Source organism: Diadema antillarum, unplaced genomic scaffold (assembly GCF_040938485.1).
Source record: "Diadema antillarum isolate AM-2024a unplaced genomic scaffold, OU_Dant_1.0 scf00000003, whole genome shotgun sequence".
Classification (NCBI taxonomy): domain Eukaryota; kingdom Metazoa; phylum Echinodermata; class Echinoidea; order Diadematoida; family Diadematidae; genus Diadema; species Diadema antillarum.
The window spans coordinates 3111463-3138355 of record NW_027270892.1 but is presented as its reverse complement, the minus strand read 5'-3'; the positions used below and the strand labels follow the sequence as shown (position 1 = coordinate 3138355).

The 26893-nt window shown below is 39.6% G+C and overlaps 1 protein-coding gene across 1 annotated transcript in view; it reads right to left on the bottom strand.

Moving 5' to 3' along the window:
• LOC139735611 (dolichyl pyrophosphate Glc1Man9GlcNAc2 alpha-1,3-glucosyltransferase-like) overlaps positions 1 to 26672 on the bottom strand; it is a 73179-nt gene extending 46507 nt beyond the window's left edge. Inside the window, exons 1-2 of the mRNA XM_071646398.1 lie at positions 26605 to 26672; positions 784 to 862 (exon numbers count right to left, since the gene is read on the bottom strand). Coding sequence (XP_071502499.1) covers positions 784 to 862; positions 26605 to 26672 — 147 coding nt within the window. The remainder of the gene's footprint in view (positions 1 to 783; positions 863 to 26604) is intronic.
• Positions 26673 to 26893: the final 221 nt, after the last annotated feature.

Sequence of the window (26893 nt, the reverse complement as noted above, 5' to 3'; positions counted from 1 at the left end):
GAAAAAAAAGTGACTCCTGAAGGCGATTCAATTGCTTTACATGAAGTGGCTGGTGTAACAGTTATGAATGAACAAGCTATCAGATCATGTCTGGACACAAACCGCCAACGTCGACAGCGTCTTGATTGCCACCAATTTGAATTGCATGTGGGCAAACATGTAAACGATATGAATGAAATTCTCTCCTAATCTAGGTCTGTCCCAATTCCTAGTAATCGAAACTGTATGTTCCTCCTAAAGCAACCAAATGAATTGCACTACCAGATGATGGGGTCCATGACTTCAGCAATGGACAGCCATCAGAAATTAACGGACAAGCAGCTAACATGTGCGTCAAAAGAATCTACATGTACACTACGTCATCTTAATTACAAGTAAAAAGAATGAGTATGTATCACAACTTTAAATGGCCTTTTTCTCTCTCTTGTTTATTTTTTTTGGGGGGGGGGAGGGGGAGAGGGCAATTCTCTATTTTGTTAGCAATAAAAGAAAAGGAAATTGGCAACTTTCAAACTGCAGCCACTTGACAAGAAATGTGTAAATTTTATCGTCTGTCACCACTGAATGTTGCGGGCACATAGAGACATACCTATGCATCCAGTACTGGATACTACAAGTACCACACTGTTTCTTCCATGTATGAATCATTGACATGAATATTCCATTAACAACATACATTTCTTGCAGTTATAAATAACAATGAATTCAATGACATTAATTACTCTGAAATCACGATAACATACAAAACAGGCCACTCACATAAAAATAAGGCATTACTCTTACCTCATAGTACCACTTTGAGACTGGAAGACTGTGTGTGATTGCCAACCAGTTTCGATGAACCTCAAAGTCTGTGGATCGACTGCAGGAATATTCGGAGAAAGAGAAATAGGGAGTTTGGATGTTGTTATTTTCTGAACTAATATGACTTTACCTTTACACAAATAATAATAATCTATGTTATTAACATTCAGCATTCGGTTAGTTCCACACTTGACAGAGCGTACAATGTAGATGAGGCATAAAATGTAACTTGACCTCATTATTTCCACTCAGCAAAAACAAACAAACAAACAAACAAACAAACATTTCAGTTGAACAGTCCGGGAAAGAGAAACAAATGCCTTCAGTCACATAGACATGACATTCAGTCATTGTACAGCGGACAATGCAACGATTCAAGAACAGCAAGTTAAATACCTCATGTCTACGGAGTAAGACCTATACAGCTAGTGCTACATATTGTAAAACAAGGAATGTTAGCGTGCATCTTAATTGTACGAATTTCGCGATAGCCAAGATTCACAAAATTAGAATGCACGTGAAAGTTCTCGTCTACACTTATATGCTCTGAATGCAAGTAGCAATTCGCGAAAATCACATGCCATGAAGAAAAAAAAGGCCGTCTGCTCCAATTCACGAAAATTTCATTCTGCGACTATATCTTGCTTTAAAGTATATTTTCTCCGGCACACTCTAAACCACCCAACAGTCTTCAGATATCCTCTTTTCTTTCTTTTTTTTTGAGGATACCCCAAGTATGTTAAATGTCTTGCTGTCCCTTGTGAGTCCGTTTTGTTGTTGTCTTGTCTTGTCTTGCTTTGTTTTTATATTCAATTTTATCTGTGGTTTTCCTCTTCTTTCTTCCTTTTTTTTTTGATAAATGCTTTCTCCTTGATGCCTAACTCTGATGGAGTGGTGGGAACCTTTCTCCAGTGTTCGCGGTACATCTGTACAGGATGTTCCGATCAATCTAATTCTTCCTCCTCGACATGGGGGAGAATGATGGTATCTTGATCAAGCGTTAAGGGTGCACGGGGGAGCACGGGATGGCCAGAATTTAACTCGATCAATACGGAGTCATCAAGAAACTACTGTAGAAGGGGAAAAAGGAGAAGGGTTTCTACAGAACAACAAGAGGGAGGGGGTTAACAGGATTTTAAAAAGTGCACCATGCCCTCTCAATGTAGTACAAATTGTTGTGTAATTCAGAGTGAAGAACTTTTGGATCAGACCCAATATTCTCTACGAGTCGCCTGAAGAGATTTCGGTCTGTTGGTGCTATGGAATAGCATACTGTTGTCTCCTACTGTACTCATAATAGGCTTAATTGTACAAGCCTCATCAGAATTGGCACTGGAATAGTGTAAAACAAAATTGGCACTGGAATAGTGTAAAACCAGAAATTTTTCGTATGCATGAGACTTTTGTGAATTTCGTGAGGACTCAAGATTCGCAAAAGTACAATGCACTCAAAAAAATGTTGTCTACCCAATGCATTTTCAATTCAAGTGGCAATTCGAAATAGTATCATGCTGCAAAAAAGGCCATTAGCTCCAATTCGCAAAAGTTTAACGCCATGAGCGTTCCTGGATTTACAGCGAGACATTTATGGAATGTTATGAAAGTTGAACATGTTATCATGCAACAATGATATCAAAAGCAAGCACAAGTCATGCAAATTTGATGAGGCAATGAAATCATGGTCGCACAGTTCTCCAACCGTGCCTTTACATGTACCACGAGTGCTTAATTTCAATGCTGAATTACAAGCACGATTGCAGTTACAATTCGAATCATCATTCGTTCATGTGACCGAGGAAAAGGACTTCACGGATTCTGTGGTTTTGAATTTCAGAGCGAGGAGGGGAGGTTTGACTTACTTCCAAGTTCCCTTTAATCACTCTTGAGCTGTCTTTCTGCGGGAGTGGTTGGAAAGTCATCGTAATCTCCGCCCCCCAAAAAACACGATTGGAGTTCAATTCCGTTCACACAGTTAAATTCTGGTGAAATGTGAATGGAAAACACCTCCAGACTGTTATTAGAAACACGATTGGAATTACATTTCAAATCACCTTCCGTGCTTCCAGTTTGCATTCACACCGCAAGAATGTTTAATTCGAAACACGATTCTAGTGATGCTTTAAATATTGCAATTGTGTTTCAAATTCAAGCAAACACAGTAGGTGTGAAAGTTAGTGATAAGACCTACACACCAAACTTGCTTTTTTTAACATGAATCACCACCAAACATAGAAACTGAGAAATAAACAAACAGACAGATGACATAAAGACAGAAAGACAGACACAAATACAGCATGAGAGATAGACAGAGACAGAGGCAGAAATAGAGAGAGACAAACAGACAGACAGTCACACACACCAGGGATGCCAAGTTCAAAAAAATTTCATGAGTGAGATTTTCATGACTCGGCATCTCAGCACGCGAATGTGCAAGCGAGCGAGGGTGTGGGATCGAGGAGTTTTTCCGTTCCCCCCTCCCACGGTAGGGAGCTTCTTCGATTTTTAGCTCTTAATTGTGCGATCAGGTGCATACTTAAGTAAATATTTTTTACTTATTTTGAAAGACAAAAGGGAAATACACCTACAATTACAACTATCATTTTAATCCTTTGAGCTATGCTCATTATTATAGGCCCAAGCTGCAGACTTCGCTCGATGCGTGAGAAAAATGGGTGCCATGCGTGAGATCGTGAGATGGCCCCTAAATGCTTGAGTCTCACGCAGAATGCGTGAGACTTGGTATCTCGACTCACACACACACACACACACACACACACACACACACACACAGTGAGAAAGAGAGTAAATGTGTGAGAGAGTGAGAGCAGAGAGGAAACAGAAAGATAGGACATCAGTACCGAGACCACATTGAGGGCGCTCTCCACACTGAAAGTCCTTTGGGAGCTGTACCAGTTAATACCAAATCACAGAAATAATTGGTCTACTTGCATACAAAGGTTGGTAAAACTCCACTGATCTCACCTAATGTCAGGGTAAATCCACACAATCTCTGTTTAATTTACAAAATGCACTAGGATAAAATCCCGTTTTAAAACAACACGCAAAAAAGTATTGCTCTCGATCTTTTTTTTTGTTTTGTTTTGTTGGTTGTGCGTTGTATCTTTGGATTTTTTTTAATGTGTGTGTGCTTTTTAGTGGGTTTTTTTTTTTTTTGTTTTTGATCCCCTTCTTAATTTCATTTCCATAGTCTCCATCCAGGGCAATTGCAATTTAGGGTTTTGTTTTGTTTTGTTTTGTTTTGTTTTGTTTTGTTTTGTTTTGTTTTGTTTTGTTTTGTTTTGTTTTGTTTTGTTTTGTTTTGTTTTGTTTTGTTTTCAACTGAACAATTCATCTCTCTTCCCAATGGCAGGAGGTACTACTTTGTGTGAGGATACAAACAAAATGGCTTCAGAGGAGAAAAGAGTAGAGCATACAAATGCTTCTTAACAAGCCTTTTTTGGCAAATATGTGACACAAAGCAGTAACACATGTAGGAAAGAAAGTCATCTGAAATACATAATATCTGCTGTATTTGTCAAAGTCAATTTTAACATCTGTGCAATTAGTTGTAGGATAAATGAAGTATAATATGCAAAGAAACACAAAGGGAACATCAAAAACAAGGCGTACTAGGGATATGAATACTGCATAAGCTGTTATTTTCACGAGGGCTTAACTTTCACAAATTTTGCAAATCACCGTTGGCCTGCGAATTTAACAACACGAAAAAAATGTTGCCATAACCTTGGGATAATCATGCACTTATAATAGCCTCTTTCAGGGGTAGATCCAGGAATTCCGTAAAGGGGAAGTCTCTTTACAAAATTAAAGGGGGTGCCCGGTGCGCCCCTCTCTGAATCCGCCACTGCTCTTTGTCAATTCGCGAAAAAAACATCTCGTGAAAAATGTCCGTGGCCTCCTCATTTGCGAAAATATCTGTACATGAAAATAACAGTTTATACAGTACTTACAGTGTGAGCACAACTGTGAGGGAAAAAAAATGAGTGTGAGGGGAAGGGAGAGAGGGCATCAACGCCCTCTACACTGAAAATCCCTAGGGAGCTGTACCAGGTGCGTGCACTTGATACGTAGTCACAGAAATAATTGGTCTCCTTGCATACAAAGGATGGTAAGACTCCACTGATCTCATCTAATGTCAGGGTAAATCCACACAGTCCCTGTTTAATTTACAAAATGCACTGGGATAAAGTCCTGTTTTACAACAATGATTATGTGAACTTTGTTGTTTGTGTTTTCTTTTGTTTTTGGTTTGGCTTGGTCTCTTTTTGCTGTTGTTTTGTTTTATTCTCTCCGTTTTCATTTCATGAATATCCAGTCTCCAGCCAAGTTGGGTTTTTTTTTCCCCTTTCTCTCTCGCTTTTTTTTGTTTTTTGTTTTGCAACTGAACTCTCTGGAAATGGCAGGATGAAAATATTTTCAAAAGAAAAAAAAGGGCAGAAAAAAAAGAGCAACCACACAAAACATGTAATTGTGTCATTGCTTTATTAAATATTTCATTTGATATTTGATGTATAAGATATACATTGTATACTGCCTCTTAGTCACAATTCTTTACCAGTATTTAGGAACAAAAAATGCAAAGAAACAATTGTATTCAAGAAAATAATTACAATGACAAGCAAAAGAATATGCACTTGAGACATGCACTCTGCAAAATGTTTGTTTTGGGGTTTTTTTGTCACTCCAATTCTTATTTCTTGGAGTTTAAAGGTAAATTTTGAAGAGTATACAAAAACAAAAATGACTAGCAATAGACTAGCTGATCACCCGATTATTTCAATTGAATAATCATGCTATCAATATTTTTTCCCAAAAAAATGTTATGAATGAAAGTGATATGCAATGTGTGTGCAATCAGCGAACTGATTGACATGGAATCTCAAGATCATTTGCAACGTGTATAGCTAGAACACACACATCAGTTCTGGCACTTACAGAGCAGAGCTTCAACACGCAGCTGCACAAGTGCCATATTGTTACAAAAATATGATCGGGGGGGGGGGGCGTTTCATCAACGAGTTCGTCGGAGGTTTTCACCGACAAATTTGCTATCAGCCAATCAGACGCAAGGATTTCAGTAGCTTTTAACAGTTGTCAGTATAAATCACTGATAAAAAGTTTCATGAAACGGTCCCCTGATTGATCAAAATATATACTTTCAGGGGCTATCACAGGTGAATTATGGCTGTTTTTTGTGTAGCTGTACACAAATTTGATTTTCAGCTGGGTATGGTACACTTTAAAGGAAACCAAAACCCAAAGAGAAATGTGGATTTAGTGAAAGCAGCAATATAGTAGAACACATTAGTGAAAGTTTGAGGAAAATCGGACAATCAATGCCAAAGTTATGAATTTTTAAAGTTTTGGTGTTGGAACCGCTGGATTAGGAGACTACTAGAGGTTATGGCGTCATGTGTGGACAACAATATAAAGCAAGTATAAAGGGAATTCCGCAAAAATTCATTTTTCATGATAATTACACATCCCGTCAACTTGATACTGACATATGTTAAGGATACATGTAGCAATTATTCCCCTGCTTTCTGAAAGCGGTTTAATAGTCAAGTGCTCTTTCATTATGCTGGAAAAGTGAATTTTTGAGGAATACCCTTTATATTTTCTTTATATCATTGTTCACACATGACTTCACATGACATGACCTTTAAATCCCTGTTATATCAATAACAACAGCCTGATGAGGGGCTGCCAAAGTGCAACATCCAGGTAAACTTCATCTCACTTAGATATCATTGCCATGTTGCAGGAGGAGTGAAGTAAGTGATAATAAATTGGTCACGAGTTAAAAACTAGCAGAGATAGAAATGTCAGAGGTGAAAATGCCTGAGATATTGATGTACCACACTACAAGGTCAATTGAATGATGGCGGCTAGATTTTGCTATTGTTAGTGACATTTAAATACCACATTGTGACTCTTATCGATCTTCAATTTCTCGTGAAATGATACATTAAGTGGGGGTTAGATCAAACGAAAAGGCCACTTTAAAGTGTAGCTTTTGTTTGCAGGGGATTACTCACACATAATTCATCACTACTCCTTCAAAAGCTATCTAGTCCAATAAATTTTCCATCATGACCAAATGATTTCTTGATTAATAATTCATGTCCCAGTTTGGATACGTGTCGGCCCTGTCCTTTTGAACTGCAGAATATGATCAACATTTGATGTACTGGTATGTTGAGACTATCTTTCTATTTCCCTGTACATTTTTTTTTTCTCTGTCTAACTTTTTTTCAAATTATTTGTATGCAGAATGCTCGCAGTTGTACAAGCAGTGCTGGAAGAATTTATTTCAGTGAGAAGTCAATATGTGCTGAATAATCAATTGTAATTTCATTCCAATAAAGAATGACATCATTTTTGGTCTACTCATACACTGGATGTCTGCACAGAAAGATATAACAACATCAGATGACACACAATAGTTTTGAAAATCTGCTCGGACGACCTAAAATATCTCTCTCAGTCAAAGTTTGAGCCACAGTTTCTTGGTAATGATGGATGGAAAGTTCTGTCAACAAATATTTGTAATGGCAAAGTACTCCGGTTGAGAACGGTTGTAGCACTGCTTTAATAGTTCACAAGGTTTTTCTTTGTGTGTGTGCGGGTGTGAGTGTGTGTGAGTGTGAGTGTGTGTGTGTGTGTGTGTGTACATGTATGTGTGTGTGCATGGCCCAGTAATCTGAAGAAAATAGGAGAGAAATTATTATGAAATATATGGCTCATATTTAGATATTCCTTTGCCCACATAAGTCATGATCAGGGTATTATGAATACAATACAAGTTTTACCATGCATTTGCATTGCACAGTCCCTTTAAGCTACGATGCCATCACGATTTCATCACTAACTGTGAAAGTGAAAAGTTTCAAACACACACACACAGAAAAGAGAAAATAACAAGTAGGCGATGACTGGAGTAAATCACATCCATCTCACACTCTTATATTACAAAATAAAGATAGGAAGAAAAAAAATGGTATAAATGCATCAGTAATGAAATTCAAAAAAAAAAATTCAAATGGCCTGGGAGAGGGCAGACCACGACAATTTACTATTTCACTAGGGGGTTACAAAATATTAAGACATCTTTCCTAAAAATTCTCTGATCACAGCAGCTGATTGGCAGAAGATTGCAAACTAAATGTTAACAAAAACTTCAGAACTTTGCGAGGAACCCCTCGTTGATGGACACAGACTGCTTCGGCTCCGGGAATGCACGGGGGATAGACAATATCATGCAAATGTGTTTATCGCAAGATGACAAAAATGCCATGGGCAAAGGGGGAATATTACCCACTGAATTATTAACTTCGCTGTTATGACATATATTCTATGATCTGTTTGAGTGTGTGTGTGTCAGCCATGGTAACATGCCCGGAGGCAAAGCAAATGTCAAAGCTGAATCGGCGATGGCATTTTCTTTCTGAGCAGCTTACCCCTATCAATTCCTTGATGTGATGAATTAATCGGTTTACCTCACAGCTATCCCGCACCCCAAAGATTTGCTAAAATCTCTTAAAGGCAGTAACCGTCTTTTCGCAAAGCCTCCCGCCGGATTGACAAATCTGCATTTATGACCATTTGAGTTTAAACGAAAAATGCTTGTACATCGGCATTTCTATTAAGCAAGATTGTCAACTTTGCAGTTATGACCATTTGATTTTTTAGGGAAAAAATAAAGTTGAAAAAACTTTGACAATTCAAGTTAACATTCACTGAATCTCAGAGAAAATACATGGTAAATAATTACACTGCCACTCTTAAAAATTCCCTGTGATGCAGCTTCCATGTGTCTCACAAACACACATAAAATATTAAAGCAAAGAACGAATCTCACTGGAATAGAAACTTTTTTACAGGTCATTAGTTTTATGAGAAGTATCGATTGTTAACTACTACCACTACATTTTTTATGACTACAGGAGCATTTCCTTCTATTATAGATACAAGAGATTTTAGATGAATAGTACACACCAAAAGTTTGAAAGAAGGAAAAATCACTCGAATGAATGATGTACAATTTTGTACATGAAATATTCTACAAAATTTGTAGACCTTGACAAACTTTCTGCAAAATCCATTCTGACTAAAATCTCAGCTCAAGTTGACCAAAACTGTGCATTAACTATGAATGAATGTTTCTAAACTATTGTGTGTTGGATCTGATGGCAAACGGTCAAAGAGAAAACTGACAGTAATCACAACATTTCAATTCAGTCACTGCTCCCATGGTTTTAAAAAAAAAATGTTTGTGTGACATGAATCCTCTCATGTAGTCATCCACGGTGAATAAATTCCCAGTCAGCAAGGAATCGATGACATATGAACTTGTTTGTTTGTCAAAACCACTTGCATCTGACATAAATCTAGGCTAGCATGACAATTTCTTATGATCAGTTTTCATTGTTACCTACATTTTTGTACTATACATGTATCAAATCTAGAATTGACACTTCTTAAAATGATTCTACAGAACGTTGTATTTCACACTAATCTAGTACCATAATATGTTTTGTTTTTTTTTAAGATTTCCTTCTAATGTCTATCAAAATGCAAGACACAAACATTTTGCCCATTGACATTTGGTATCGGAAATGTGTTTTTTTCCCCTTATTTGGCTGAAAAACTACAATCTATGACACTGAGAATATTGGCTTCAAAACTGGAAGGCATGATACAAACATCCCATTACCTGCCTCTTCATCAGGCCAGACTTTGACACAAATTCCCATTAACCCTTAAATTCTGCAGCACGGCAGTTTCCATAGTTAATAGACGGAACACCCAGTTCCTAGCGGCAATAGGTCAGCCGACACTGCTACTCAACAGGCTTTCTCTTCCCCCTCCGTCCTCCTCCCCCTCTCCCTCTCTCTCTCTCCCCTTCCTCTCAAACCCCCCCCCCCCCCCTTCTATCTAAGTATCTTTCTCTCTCTGGCAAAACACTCTCATTCTTATACTCAGATTCAAATGCACATGACCGACTTCACAAAGGTTATCCATTGCAACACCCAAAACTTTCACACAGGGTTTTTTGCCCCCCGGCTTGCCTGACCTAGTAACACCTCACTGCTTCCAATTCCATTGGTGGAAATATGACAGAGCGAGAACAAGAATGAGAGAGAGATGGGAGGGGGAAAAAAAACCCAAGGCTCCACAAGAGACGCACCATCCTAGAGTGTCATGCATGCGCAACAATTAACATACCTTGTACCAAAATCCTGGGTGATACATGAGTGCCTGGGATGACACGGATGCGTTACTGTGGTAAGCCTCTCCTTCCCCCCCCCCCCCCCCACTCCCCCCAACCCACATTTATACCTCCCCTTGACCAATGCATACTATTACCATTTGAAAAAAAAAAAACTGTTGCAACTTGAAAATGCCACCTTTGTCATGGGCATGTATTGATTATTTATTGAAGCTCATTTTCCACTGAGTTCGAGTTTTGCAGTTGTGTCACATAATGTATGTTTGCACATATGCCTAAAATTAAAAGAGATACCTGAGCATAAATGAAATCTACAGTGATCATCAATACTCTACATTTATTACCTGGTAAAAAAACAAACAAACAAGGTGTACATATCAGAAGTGGACATACACATTCATCATACACAACACTCTGGTTATCAACCATTATAACATGACATTCTGCTTCTGTCCGGTGGTAATGTCTCAACCAGTCATTAACCCGCAGAAATCGAGTCCCGAGTATGCTCGGGCAGGTGGCTATGGGAAATGCGTGTTGTAGTAAAATCAGTCTGTCCTCAACAAGTTATTTTTATTTAAAAAATCCATGTACACCAGTCTTGCGGAGAAATTGAAGCTACTAAATGCCGAAGCATCCACAGTTAATTGTACAACCAAGTAATTGCATCATCAGTCGTTCCATATTGCAAAATCACAGGTACAGAAGCCAGAGAACCACAAAAAGGGGAGGAGGGGGGGGGGGGAGAAAGAGGAAGGAAATATAAAGAAGTTCATGTCTGGTCATGTAATCGCATACTGCCGAGCAGGCAGTAGTAGATCCCTTTCAACTCGATGAAAAGTGCTAAAGATTACAGGTACATGTATTACATCCAGCGCGGCGGTATGCATTCAGTTTTCTTGTACGGATCAGTCGCAACCATCAGGTGTGCATTTGCATCTCATACGACTTTCCACCGTCTCTATGAGGTGATGAGTGATGCGCTTGCACGCAGTTCAAATTTTTCTATTCTCAGAGATTTCTCCATGAAGGCAAAAGAAAAAAAAAACCAACATTTAAAGTAAACTTGACTAATGCAGCATGATATATATTATATGTAGGCTCATTATGCTTCTACAATAGCCAGTTTTCATTTCAAAACATTTAGGGTGATATATTATTCTGTAAATGTGTAAATGCAAAATTTTGTATTTTATGAACACATCATGAAGTTAAACACAGGCCCTCACATCGAACAGGCTCACACTGCTTGTGTAATGTGCACTTTCATGCACCCATTGAAAACAAATTTTCACATTTTTTTTTTGGATGGTAAATTTGTTTTAATATATCAAAAGCTTATAGCAGGGATCAATGCACAGAAATGTGGTAAAGGGGAAAGGCTATGCTCAACATACCTGGTAGACCATGTGATGCACTGTCCCGCAATGAATCTTATTAAAGCTATGGTTGATACTCCTGAAGATTCTATCATTGCTACAATATTAATTAAAGATCGCTGACCATATTTTTACCATAAATCTATTGAATCTCAACAAGACAAATTTGATACAAACGTTCCATTGTTTTCCAATATCTGACAAAAAAATATATATCTAAATTAGTGAAAAAATGAGTAAAGAAAATGGGATTCCATCAGGATGCGAACCCAAGACCTTCAGAGCTAGCCCGATGCTCTAACAACTGAGCTATATGTGTAGAAAGCCCTAGTACAGTGTTCGTCCTAGAAACCTCTATTTCTCAATGCTCGGATGGTCAGAAGCTATAGCAATGTGTATGTGCATGACACACATGCACACACTTAAATCTGACATAAACCAGAAGGATAATTCAACTTGGGGATGAATGAGAAGGATCACCACAGTGATGCAGCTTTTTGAGTATGTTACAAATGTAAACAGAAGGAAACTGACCAGAAATGAATATAATTTATTAGTGGAACAAGGTAAGTGCCAAAATGTGTCTCGCCCATTCGCGTAGAAGAAATTAATGTTTTTTCTAACTCCTAGAAGTTCATTGACCCCACCTATGACCTTTGACCTCATGGTAACCTTCAACTCCCAAAGGGACATTTATCAGCCAAGTTTGGCCACAAACAGACATTGGGATCAAAAGTTATGTGCCATAATCAAAACATGCTGTAAAAACTTAAAATTGGGCCCTAAAAGTTTGTTGACCCTTTTCTGTAACCTTTGACCTTGTGATGAACTTCAACTCCCCAAGGGACATCTTCCATCCAAGTTTGGTCACAAACAGACTTAGGGATCAAAAGTTATGAGCTATAATCGAAAGGCGCCGTAAAAACTTAACATTGGGCCTTAAAAGTTTGATGACCTTTAACCTTGTGATGACATTCAACTCCCCAAGGGACATCTACCATCCAAGTTTGGTCACAAACAGACATATGGACAAAAGTTTTGAGCTATAATCGAAACGCGCTGTAAAGATTTAACATTGGGCCCTAAAAGTTTGTTGACCCCTATCTGTGACCTTCAACTCCCAAGGGGACATCTACCATCCAAGTTTGGTCACAAACGGACATACAAAATTTTGTATACATCAAAAGCTATGAGCCATTATCAAAACGCTCCGTAAAAACTTAACATTGGGCCCTAAAGTTCATTGACCCCTGCCTGTGACCTTTGACTTTGAGGTGACCTTCATGTTTGGTATAATGTGTAACTTTGTATAACCACTCTTCCCTCCGAGTTTGATTGAAATTGAAGTCCTCAGTAGAGAGTTATTCAAGTTTTTGTAGCGTTATGGACGGACGGACGACAGACAGACAGACGCCACAGGTGATCCCCTAGTCTCCCCTCACCTCCGGTGGGCTCGACAAAAAATAGCAAAGAAAATGAGATTCCATCGGGATTCAAACCCAAGACCTCCAGATATTAGCAAGGTGCTCTACCGACTGAGCTTTAAAAAGCCCTGGTACAGTGTTTGTAACATCCTGTGCCTACTCAACCAGCATCTCATCCCAAGTAAGCAGTCAAAATAATGTGCCTTGGATATGTTTTTGGGGTATTGTCCCATGAAAGGAGTAACTAGTACTCCTCTTACCAAGCCTTGATAATTACAAGGATGACTGTGTGCCATTATCTCTGCATATACTGTACATAATGTGCACTTGTGGGAAGGGCTTGTGTGTGGGCCTCCCATGATGGTAGCTGCCGCCGAGCCACGCACGTCTTTAGTTTGAGTAGAGATGCACTCACCGGAAAGTTGTGACATCTTCACAACAACAAAAAATCAAATAAAAAAATCCCAAATATATCTCCTCTTAAGCTGCATAAAGCACTATTGATTTCCTGTCAATTACTCAGAGTTCTAAAAGCCACTTGGATGAGCTGTGAATTCATGCTTTGTGTAAAGCAAGCCTTCATTTTTTTTTTTTAATGTTGAAAATTCCCCTGTGAGTTCAGCCAATTAACGAGACAAACTACATGTAGATGTTGTGCAACCTGAAAAAAGGACAGCCAGAGATGTACACTTGTACATGAAGTAATGTATGGTGGATCAGAGTAAAGATCTACCTCGGTAGGAATGTACAAGAAGATGAACCACAAGGTTATCATGAAGATAATTACTATCATTAATGCTATGATGAGGCACTGATTTTCCGTAATTTTTCCTACTAACTGCGAGTGCTGAGAATATAAAAGTAGTGACATGGAAGGAAAGCATGACAAATGTATATTTCATAGGCAAATTTAGGGCCTTTTTTTGCTGGGAGATATGTACCTAATCTACATGAAATGCATTATAAATTCAAATTTTCTGCAGACCTGTGATAACAGCTTACTTACGATGTATTCTTATTAAAAAGAGAATTAAAAAACAAAAACAAATTAAGACTGAGGTTTGATAGTATGTCAAAACTTGCAACACATCTAGGAATGCAAAATCTACATCAACATACAAATTTTGCTTGACATTTAATGGGCTACTGCTGATACCAGTGTATATTTTGATGCTAAAAGTAGTGATTAATTATGGCACCAATATCTACTTCATCAAAAATTGAAGGACACTGTTTGCTTCTGTTTTTATCAAATAGTTCAATGTCTAAACCCTGTCTTAACATACCTTTACCCTGACAATGTCAGGACAATGTCTGAAGAACAGAATTCCTTGCCTTAGGCAATAAAACTGCAGGAGAAAGCGAGGGGTACTGTGTTGACAGACACATATTGAAAATCTTGTCCGGATAGGTTTCCACAAAGGGTGTGTCCACTGATGCGGCTACCTCGCCCACCAGCCAGTGGCCACCTATTCTAGATTGTGCACATCTAGGTAGGCAATTGCATTAGTAAACAAAACATGGTTACACTCACTGATCTCAACTACATAGAGATCAGTGGTTTCAATCCATGCACGTGATCGGCGCGTAGCGTGTCAATCATTCTCTGTCTGCAATGTTGCGCATGCGTGCTGAGTGTATCAAGGGAATGTTCTGCAGGAGCATTCTAATAGAAGGGTCGTCAGGATAACGTCAGGGTAATGTTGGGGTAACTACCCTAGTTGACTAGGGTAGAATTTGGCAAAAGTTACCGCAATAACATCCAAGCAACATTTGCGTGGACCATTTTAACAGGCAGGATGAAAAAAAGGATTACCCAGATGCTACCTGGACATTGTCACGGTAACTCTTTGAAAGGCTAGCGATGTTAAAATGGGGCTTTTAAGAAAGCACACATCCATGACATACTATCAAACTAAAGACAGAAATTAATGGCGAGACAGAAAGATATATATCTGACCATACAGCCACTATTTTTCTACCAACCAATATGTCAGAAGTAATAGTAATAACTGCACAGCAATGATATCCTTTTGTACATGTGCATTTGTCTAGCACTTGCTTTTTATACACATATTAAAACCTTTTATGCTCCCATTCATTTACTGTAGCTCAGCTTGCCAAGCTTCTTCCATCAGCATGCAGAATCCATCAAGACTTGACCTAGTTGAAACTGACGTCAAGTTAGTTAATGCACTCAGACATACAGCTGTAGCAATGAGGCTCAGTCCAACGGGAAGGCTATGATTACACAGTACAGGGATTAGGTAATCTCTGTAGTCATCAACAATTAGTTAACCAGCCATCTGTGCCAATCGCCAAAGAACATGCTCCATCTGTGGGCACAAAGTGGTCCCAAAGTGCACCTATAGCCTCAACATGAGCAATACATTTCCACTCACGAATGCTCTCATCCACTCTGGCGACGGGGGCTTAATATGGCAGCCGCCACATTCCCTCCAACTACACTTCCCCCCTTCTACCTACACCACGGGCACAGCAGATCCCGTTTGACAGACCTAATATGCAGCTTCAGTCATTAAGATGTAATTGGGGCGGAGGGGTTGTCACCAATGCATGCTCCTCTGAAATGTGAGCCGGAGAAAAAACTTTTCATTCCCATCGCTTTCATCCAGCTTTAAACTCACCCAATTTGTTCAGGAACTGCCCTAAAGAACGATTGCATAATTGCGTTCTTTCTTCCCTTGTTCTCCAATGAGGGAACCCAGATGAAAAAAATGCAAAAGCGGTGATCGAAGCGAAAGAAAAAGTTGCCATTGAACACCAAAAAGGTCAAAGGGATCACATGTAACAAATATGCCTCTAAAGCTATTCTTGTTCCCCCATCACTCCCTCCCTCTCTCCCCCTATTTCTCCCTCGATTGTCCTCTCTTTCTTTCTACAGATCACTCTGTCTTCCTTTTTTTCATCGATGACAAATTCTGGAGCAGCAGCTTGTTATTCTGAGACAATCAAATTACCCAACGGATTACAGCTGACGATCACCCTGTTTAATGACACACCTGAATGTCGCCCACAGTGCAGCATGAATCAATTGGTGGTCTGGAGAGGATCGGTAGCTCATTTTTCTTTATCATCAAGAAGACTAAAGCTTTGCCTTATGAAATGCACTCTGTGCAATATGTTTTGGAGTTCAAAATCTATTATTGTAGTATGACTTGGTTTTTGTGTTTACCTCAACTACAATCCAGCAAGCATGATGTTACAACATTATTACATCACCATCACACATTGAAGGCTATACAGCTTACAACGTATTGAAGTTACTCACTCATTCCGCATCCCCTCCCCCAAACAAAGGCTCTGCAGAAATGGATGATCTAGAAGCTAACTACTGTACATGAAATGGCAGGTTATGAATTCATCAGTTCATGTGTGCCAGATTTTTCTGTAGACCTGCACTCTCACTGGCGAGCTTTATATCTGTGAACACTTAGACGACTGTTGCATCAACCATTCTCCTCTCTCCCTGCGTCGTGTTGCAAAGTGGCTTTAGATTTCGTGAAGATGTAGCCTATAATAAGTACAACAGTGCCCCCATTTGTCTTTCGTGAAGTGTGAAATTTCTCCCAATCAAAACAGCTAGCTGACATCATAATGGCATCAAGTAGCCCTCTGTGTCATGAATATAAGCCGATGCTAAAATGGTCCAAAACCATTGTGAAAACTCAAACAATGAATGCAAGATTGATTTTGATAAGCAGTCTTGCACACGCACAGAACATGGGTTTTATCATCATAATGTTTGCTTCACATATCTAATGCTCCCTATTTTCTCATGAGAACGGCATTACACTGCATCCCTTATTTCCTGTGAATAATGTCCGAGACAAGACTACCAACAAAACAAGTATATTGAGACATCAACTTTACCTACAAATTTGATGGAATGAAAAAAAAACAAACAAACAAGCAAATCTGTAGAAAATGTGTTGATCTTTTTAAAGATTAACTTCTCTTGATCCACTCACTCTTTAACTTATAATGAGGTCAAAAATTCAGTATGAGGAATTTGTGATCTATGTACATTCATGCAAAAAAAAAAAATCAATAAGGGACTTCTGCATTCATGAACTAAATTTCAAAAATCAAAGTCCTCCTTTTATCTGCACTGTAGCTTCCTCTCCATCCATTTGACCTAGATCTTGATGGCATGGTATCTACAGGTGTTGAAAAGGGGGAAACCCCCGCCACATAGGGATCATTTGGCTCAGGCTGGCAAACGGCTCACCTGAAGGCGTCGCTTCGGCAACATGATATTCTCTGTTTTTGTGTGCGTGTTTGGTTCAACTTGGGATTAAGAGTCCACTGTCCTTGAAAAAATCCTGAAGACTTGGACACCAATCCTCTCCAAATAAGGTAGTATCTGACACTTCGGGATATACTCCCGAAGTGCTAAGGAGAGAGTCAAGCGCCTCACAGCTGCTTGATTACCTCTCTCCAACTCTTTGCTATTCCTTGCTGGTAACTGCAGATTATTCTCATTCATGTTATTATCAGAGTGCTTGGGAGTTATCACTGACACTACTGGACAAATTTTGAACTGCAATTCTGCTTCATTATCCTCGTGATTGGTAAACTCTGTTTTTGGATTTATCTGATATTCTTGTGCTGCTCAAACTCCATTACATGGGCAAGACCCAGCTACAGCAGCATGATTCCTGAGCAGCAACACCTTATACAAAGGTCCTATTGTGATTGAGCAGAGCCTCTGGAGGGACAATGTCTTCTATTCTGGTGTGGCTTATTGTTGTCCTGACCATCCTCTGCAACTCTGGCCAGGCAGACAAAGAAGTAAGCCTAATAACACCTGAGTCTACTAAGCAACTGGAATGGCATTTTAAATGTCCCATTGTCAAAGTGAAGTTCATAGGGAAGGCAGTACTTTACTACAGTAATGCAGACTCCACATTTAACATTGTACAGTGTGGTGATGTGCAGCAAAACCCAGGGCCTCTTCTACAGCATGGTACTTCCAATGCTAACCATGATGCCACTGCAGCTTCATCCCGAACAACCCAGAATACAGCAAGGAAGAGAATTCAGTATGATAGGTCTGAACTCCTTGCCATCAACCATGTTCACCGACGTGTCAGTCCTTCAGTGTGGTCGACTATCAATGAACTCGAGATATCTTCCAAACAGCCAACAAAGAGGGGAAGAAAAGGTGGCAAGAAGCGCTCAACTTCCAGGCCCCATGCTGCTTTATGCCCCGAAGAAGGAGGTCTGTCATCAATATGTCGTTTCGCTCTCTGGAATGCACAGTCCATAACATCAAAAACACCGGTAATCTGTGAGTTCATAATCAATCACCATATTAACATTCTAGCATTGACTGAGACTTGGCTGTCGGGTGATGTGAGAGATGATCGAGCTATTGCTGATCTAACTAGCTGCCTCAAGAATTACGACTTCCATCACGCTCCTCGCAAGAGTCGCTTGGGTGGAGGTGTGGGAGTATGCATTGAGAAAGTTTTCAATGTTCACAAGTACGACACAAGACAGTTTACATCATTTGAGTATATTGATCTTCTACTTAGTGCAAAAGAAAAATCATCATTTCGCCTCATGGTGGTCTATCGTCCTCAAAGAACTGAAGCTGGCCGGTCAACTACGCAGGTTTTCTTTGATGAGCTTTCCTCATTTCTTGAACAGATTGCTGTGTATCCAAATCAGCTAATGCTGGCAGGTGATTTCAATTTCCATGTAGATAATCCTTCAGATAGAGATGCATCCTGTTTTCTGGAGATGATCAACTCTGTGAACCTAAAACAGCATGTCACTATACCAACTCACCTCAGGGGGCACACATTGGACCTCCTCCTGACTCGTATGACTGATAACCTTGTCTCTGAATTGGACTCCACATACTACCTTCCCTCTGACCATTGTGCCCTAATGTGCTCTCTGATGATTGATAAGCCAAAGCAACAGAGGACAGAAGTTACGTTTAGGAAACTTCATAAGATCAATCTTGATGTGTTCCGAGAGGATGTCAGGAGCTCTATGTTATACGCATCTGTCCCTAATGATCTGGAACAACTGGTACAGCTATACAACTCAGTCCTGTCTGAATTACTGGAAGAGCATGCGCCACTGGTTACTCGCTTGATTTTCCCTCGCCCCCATGCTCCATGGTTCAACGAAGACCTTCATAAGCTGAAACAAGATCTCAGACGCCTTGAACGTAGATGGCGGTCAACCAAGTTGGAGGTACACCATCAAATCTTCAGGAAAGCTTGTTGTCACTATAAGAAAGCACTCACGACAAGAAAGAGAGAATATCATCAAAGACAGTTTGAGGACTGTAGCTCTCGTGAGTTGTTCCGGAAATTTGAAAGGATGTTTAAGCCTAAGCCTTCCTTAATTTTACCTAGTGTTGATTCTGTGGCATTACCTGAATATTTTCAGAATTTTTTCGTTGATAAGGTTAGACAAATATCTGATAGTTTGTGTAGCATGAGTACAGATCCCACACCAGCTCCAGACCAGATTTGCAAGAACGTGAATTTCTCTAAGTTCGAAAGAATGAAGATTTATGAAGTAGAGGAAATTATCAAGAAGTCGAGTGCTGCAACATGTAAACTTGATCCAATGCCAACTTCTTTTGTAAAGAAGTGTGTTGTAGAACTTGCTCCATATATCACATGCGTCGTAAATAGATCATTTGAAGAGGGTACATTTCCTAAAAGTCTGAAGGATGTCATTGTTTTTCCCCTCATGAAAGGGTCAAGGTTGGATCCTGAGCAGTTGAAGAATTATCGACCAGTTGCTAATCTTTCATTTCTTGGAAAGATTATAGAGAGAGCTGCAGTTCGGCAGATTCAGCATTATCTTTCTGATAGCAATTTACACTCACCCCTGCAGTCTGCGTACAGACCATTCCACAGTTGTGAAACAGCATTACTCAAAGTGTCAAATGATATTAATCTTTCTCTAGACCATGGCAATGAAACCATACTTGTTCTGCTTGATTTTTCATCGGCATTCGACACCATCAGGCATGATGTTTTACTGCACAGGCTGCAACACAAGTTTGGTATCACATCTCTTGCTTATAAATGGTTTGAATCATACTTGAAGCAGAGAAGGCAGACAGTTGTAATAGAGAAGTTAGAATCCTCTGCTCATGTATTAGATATCGGTGTCCCCCAGGGCTCTGTGGTTGGCCCAGTGTTGTTTACCATGTATTCTTCTCCTTTACACGATATTATCATGTCCAACCGAATGTCAGGGATGTGTTATGCTGATGACACTCAGATATACATTTCATTTCAACCTTGTAACATGCAGGATGCAATCTCTCGAGTAGAATGTTGTATCAGAGAGATTAAACTATGGTCAATCCAAAATGGTCTTAAACTGAATGATGAAAAAACTGAGATCTTACACCTTACATCTCGATTTCGCAGAAGAATGGAACTTCCTGCTATAAAGATTGACAGTACTTCCATTGTACCTGGTAAAACAGCCAAAAACCTTGGTGTGATATTCGATCAGAATATGGTCATGGACAAATTTGTTTCAGAGAAATGTAAATCAGCATCCTTCGCTTTATATAAGCTTGGAAAAGTTCGTCAGTTTTTGGATGTTAAGACCACTAAGAAGCTTGTTCAGGCTTTTGTTATATGTCATTTAGACTATTGTGACAGTTTGTTGTATAATATCTCTGACTCACAGTTACATAAACTCCAGGCAATTCATAATGCAGCTGCAAGATTGATCACCCGCACAAAGAAGAATTCTCACATAACCCCCATTTTGAAACAGCTCCATTGGCTTCCTGTTCAGTCACGTATAGTTTTCAAGATACTGTTACTGACTAATCAGTGCCGCCATTCAATGGCACCAGAATATCTCAGTAAGTTCTTGGTCAGGTACGCTCCCTCTCGTAATTTAAGATCAACTCAGAAAAATTTTCTCCAATGTCCTATTATCACAACAAAGTTTTATGGTGAGCGATCTTTTGCCCATGCTGCTCCCACACTGTGGAACGCTGTTCCGTGTTATATAAAAGAAGCTCCCACAGTGTTAAAGTTTAAAACTGCTCTCAAGACATTTCTGTTCAAAAAGTATTATGAATGAGTTTGGTTCTGCATTTATGGTACACATATTGTACACTGCATTTCTTCTTTCTACTTCATCCCTCTCCTTAAAGCGCATAGAGACACCACGGTAGTGATATGCGCTATAGAAGCACTGTGTTATATATATACTCTTATGACATTTTATGCTCCTGGTGTCATCTTGGCTGTTTTCACACGTGCTGAGAATGCGTCATTTGACTGATGAATCTAGTGATGCATGCATCACAAGAACTATCATTCAAACGACACATTTTGGCTATGTGTACATACGAGCTAGAATCGCACAGATGAGTTGCGCAATTCAAATGAAGGTCCGGAGGTATCATTTTGTGATGTTTTTCCAGAATAATAAAACAAAACAGTCATGTGTACAGATTGACCTCCAAATCATATTTGGGGGATATTTAGTTTCTTCTGACCTTTCAACAACTTCTGCAGAAAAAAAAAATGTATGCTTCAAATGCACAGTATATCACATGTGATGCTGTGTAGCTGTGTGATGCCATACTGTGAGTGCAGTCAGCAATCCTAATCCTGACTGACTAGCTTCACACCAAATGTTACAAATTCATTAAAAGATGATATACATGGGACTACGTTGAAATCTAGCACTACAAGCTGTTAGTAGATGCAATCCTTTTATGATAGTTAGGCAGGGATGTCAACCTTGAAAACAGCATTGCACTATTCTGAGGCCTGAAAAGTCATGGTTTTGGTGGAAAAACAGTACAGTGTATTTATACCTTTCTAGCAATAGACACATGTAGTAATATAATTTTCAAGATAAACAGTATTTTCCATGAAACCTGCAGTATTTTTGGCAGGGAAAAATGGTACAAAATACTGCCAAAACGGAACATGGGCATGTCTGATTAGGCATGAGCTTGATATTTTGGTATCATCAGATTTTAAAGCAATGTGTACTAATGTTAATTTGTGCATGGAAGCCTTTTTGCCTATCTCTTCACAAGAGAAAGGATGTACATAAGACGAAATACCACTATCAGTAAAATTGTAATATTTGCATTTACATACAAACTGTATGCTACACTATATTATGCATACTAGCGAGCCTGGCCGAATAGCAAAAAGAAATAGTCAAAGTACATATCATTTACTGCTCGTATGGCTTCACAAGCTCTGTTCAAGAGTGATTGATAGGTACCTGGAAAGAAGCCACACCTCCTTTCCTCACTCTGAAATGCAAAGCTGCAGATTTTGTGAAGCCTTCCTTGGTTGTGTGTATTGACGATAATTCTAATAGCGTTTTAATTGTATTTCAGCACTGCAATTAAGTTTCTCTGCTCACCTGAAAATGGTCAACTTATCAGGCTATTGACCGATTCGGGTTTGTTGAGGGCAGCAGACAATTTGTGGCACTGGGCGCAGCCATGAGCTCATTTTGCGGTGTCCCAGCCAACCCCCCCCCCCTCCTCTCCCCCACCCCCGGGCAACATGTTTATCGCGCACTTGTAACAAAGGTTCACGCACTAAGCAAGCATTCGTGCACTCAGTACGACACGCCCATTGGCTAAAACAACCATGCATCAGTTTTTCATTCGGTGCGCGGAAGGGGGTGGGGGAGAGGGGAGGGGGGGTTGGCTGAGACACCGCGTAATGGCGCTGCCCATGCCAAAAATACACATAGTGCATCACAGAATCGGTCAATATACAACACTGTGCCACTAAAGTGATCATCACTGACATATAATGTGATGCTTTATGGACTGTCACTTCTAGAGCTACAAAGAGCTCATTTCTGTTGAGACATCCACAAATATGGATGACTCCTGTAAAAGTGTCATTTTTGGACATAATATTTGGCACAAGAGACCAGCGCAAAATATAAGCATGCAAAATTCTTTGCCAGTTATATATAACACTTTTTTATGTTTTGATTACGCAGAATTGGAAACCCAAGTAAATTCATCTCAACCAACTAAGTGCGAAAAATTGCAGACGAAAATTTTCACTTTTACAGTAAGTCGTCATACATGTATGGGCGACTAACTTGCAATATGAATATGGGCCTCCGGAACACTTGAAGTCTCTCCTAAGCCAAGGGATACTTCGCATGTGCTGAATAAGTCATCTAGTATGTGCACTGTACAGACTTACAGGGTGCTATGCTAATTTACTAGCCCACTTACACCCAGTGCAACTAAAACTGTTGGGCAAATAAAATGAATGAGCACTCACCCATTCACTGCTTGCCAGGGACCTAACATAAATGCCCATTTTGGGCAGGTAGGAGTACATCTTTGGTTTTTGTTTGTATGCCCTGAGGTGTCTTGAAAATGTTACTCAGATTACACTTGTACATGAGGTGATGAAAATTAATCGTGACCTGACGAGTCTCCATTTGACCTACAGTACAAACAGCATACACACACAAAATCTTGGTAATCACTATTTTCAGGAACATGAAATCAACAGGTGAATATTGGCATCAGCATTTTTATGTGTTACAATAACCTAGCAATGATTTTTCAAGGACTTGCAAGGGATTTGGTAATTTTCAATGATTTTCATGATACTTTGGTGTACTACATAATGGGAGATTTGCAAGCTGATGACCTCATCACCTCAGTTAATGTGCAAATATTGTGACCAATATCACTATTTGGAAAATACACATGAAACTTTAAAATTCCATTATCTTGATAGTTTCCATCTAATTCTGATGAAACTTCTGCCGCTTTGCGATCTGATTTTGCTTTATTTTTATCTATCAAGCATGACCTGTCTTAACCTGGTACATCAAAATGCAAATCCAAACATTCTATCACTTTCATTTCTCATTCCACTCACAGAAAGTCGATATTTAGAAGTCTGCCTGGTGCACAAAGCAAAGTTCAAAAGGGAGAAAGTAATCCAACGCATTTAGAGCTTGAAATTATCATTAAAATTTTTTTCTTTGCAAAAACTCTGCATGGGAGCCTGGGAAAGGCTTATTTTTTTCACAGAACATGCTGAAAAGTCATATACTGTAAAAGTGGATATTTTCGCACAACTTATTTTTCGCGCTCGGCCGCAGTTTCGCATGTTTTTAATTCCGCGGAATCAAGACATCACGCACAGGAACATATGGCAAGCAAAAATATTCACATGCTTTTATTTTCGCGCTAGTTTCTGGTTGCGCAAAAATTTCAACATCGCAAAAATTTCCACTTTTACAGTACCTTGTGTGCATTCCATAAACTTTCCCATCATACACTTTACAGTATACATCTAAAGTCTCTAATATGCAAAGTTTACTTAGAAAGTATATCAGACATGAAATTTCATAAGTGAAGGTCATATTTGTGATTACAACCTAAAATAAAAATTGTACTGGTCTAAATCAATGCCAACCACTTAGTGCTCTCACACTGGATTTTTTTTTCTCACTAAATGGCTGTATAGCTATACAAGGGACAATATAGTATAAATGAAAAAAAAAATAGTAGTTTATTGATGTTGGAATGATCATGACTCCATTGTACTGCAACAAAACTACATACAATGTAATAGATGCTCAACCAAACATGTAGGCCTTTGTAAACAGGTGAACTCTTACCTCTGTAAACAGGTTGGTATCCAGTCTGAGTTTGTCAGGAAGTCTCCATGAATATGTCATTCACGTCTGTCATTCATAGTGATTAGTATTACGAATACACGGTGGTGTTTACGCTATGTCACTAATTCAATTGTCATCTCTCAAAAGGTAAGTCCAATAAAAAAAAGGCCGACAAAGTGCATGTAATATGTGCTAGACAACATGTGCAAATAACACTAAGGTATTTCAAATGGATTACAAATATTACTGTAAAAGTGGAAATTTTTGCATATTTCGCGTAACCAGGAGCTAGCGCGAAAATCAAAGCACATAAGTGAACACTTTTGCATTCCATCCCATGTTCCAGTGGTTCATGTCATGTTTCCACAGAATTCAAAACATGTGAAATTCATCTCATCCGGCTGAGTGCAAAAAATTACTAGCGCAAAATTAACCACTTTTACAGTACTCTCAGAATTCATACACACAACTTTCTTGTAACATTAACTGCAACCATCCTGAACGCTTTGTGTTCAGGCTACGGATAGTAGGATTTGGAGTCTCATACGGGGTAGTATCACCCCTAAATTCCAACATCAGTACCAAAGATAGCTCCAATTTGAATACATACAGATGTAGTCCGATTGTTGACAAGTGTCTTAGAGCATTTGGTTCCTGCAATAGTCCCTTTCTGTCCAAATTGATGACTTTACATGATTCAGTCAATAGGAATCTGTGAGAACGACAACTGCTAAATATGACAGATTTGAAAACTGTGTGCATGCGCTAGCTGGCAGCAGTGTAGCCTTTTGACAAGGCACTCTCGCTGCGGGACATCATGTAGTGCCAGTTTGCTCTCTGCTGGGCGCGTTTCACTCAAACCCTTACGCTCACCACCACACACCAAAAGGGCCTTTTCCAAAGGCGAAAAACATCGCGACTTTCATGCATATTCATATTGCTGATGTGCAAAGTGCCAGGCTGTTTCAAAATACGAAGGAATGAACAGGAGGTTGTATGGAGATGAACTCGTAGAAAAACATCTTTTCAAGACCATGGGATCAATCTGGTAGTGAAAATGAGCAAGTGCACGTCTGGTAAAAGTGGTATGAATTAGATGAATTTACAAAACGTATGTACAGTATGTACAGTAACCCAACCAGAACCAGAACCAGAACCAGAACCAGTTGGTAAAATAGGACACTTTCAGACATGCTTAAACTTGTCTTTCTTTTTTCATCATACGGAGACACCACTCCGAACTCCCTTTGACTCAGGGTGCTCCCAAATAAGTAGATCTAATTTTACTCGATTATTTTAGATCTACTGTACTGAGTACTGTGTCAAGTTATTTATAAAAAGGCACACTCACATATGACTATGACTGTATGACTATGAGAGACTCTCTGACTCTGCTGGTAGAGCTAGAGGCCCAAGCACAGTACCTACCATGTGAGGCATGTATAGACCGATTCGGGTTCGTTGAGGGCTTCAGACAATTTGTGGCACTGAGCGCAGCCATGAGCTCATTTTGAGGTGTCTTAGCCGACCCCCCCTCCTCTCCCCCACCCCCGGACAACATGTTTATCACGCACTTGTAACAAAGGTTCGCGCACTAAGCAAGCGTTCGCGCACTCAGTACGAGACGCCTATTGGCTAAAACGACCATGCATCAGTTTTTCATTCCGCGCACGGAAGGGGGTGGGGGAGAGGGGAGGGGGGGTCGGCTAAGACACCGCGTTAATGCCATGGCGCTGCCCATGCCAAAAATACACATAGCGCGTCACAGAATCGGTCTATACATGTATGCCGAAAATTGCATGATACTAAAAAAGTTAGACCTACAACATAACACTGCAGTCAGGTAGTCTGGGGACTAGATCTCACATGCGCGATATGCGTATGATGAGTTGTGATGAATTATATATTGAACAGTTCACACACGATTATAAGCATATGGGACTGATGGAGTGCACGTCGAACATTATGACCATCGTTCTCTGTATATCAGTGCAATTAGCTCGCTTGGCAGTTACAAGTAAGGTAGTAAACAGGTTAAGAATGACTACATTTGACGTGTAACAAGTAAATAACTTACTAAGCAGGAATGAGGAGGCATTTCACAGCTGAGATACAAGCCACGACGACCCACACGTAGGCTGCCATCTTGATAGATATGTCTCCCTCTACGTTAAGATTAGTCATCGAATCTCCGAGGGTGGGTCACGGGAGTGCAGCGGCTGCGAGACACAAAATGTCAATGAGGTCGACGTGTTCAACGGCACATGTAAGCGATAATAACAGGCCTATATTTAAAACTTTCAGCTGCGTGTCAGTGAAGGTAATGATGACTTTTGTTTATAGGATATTTAAGATGGAAGTGATAG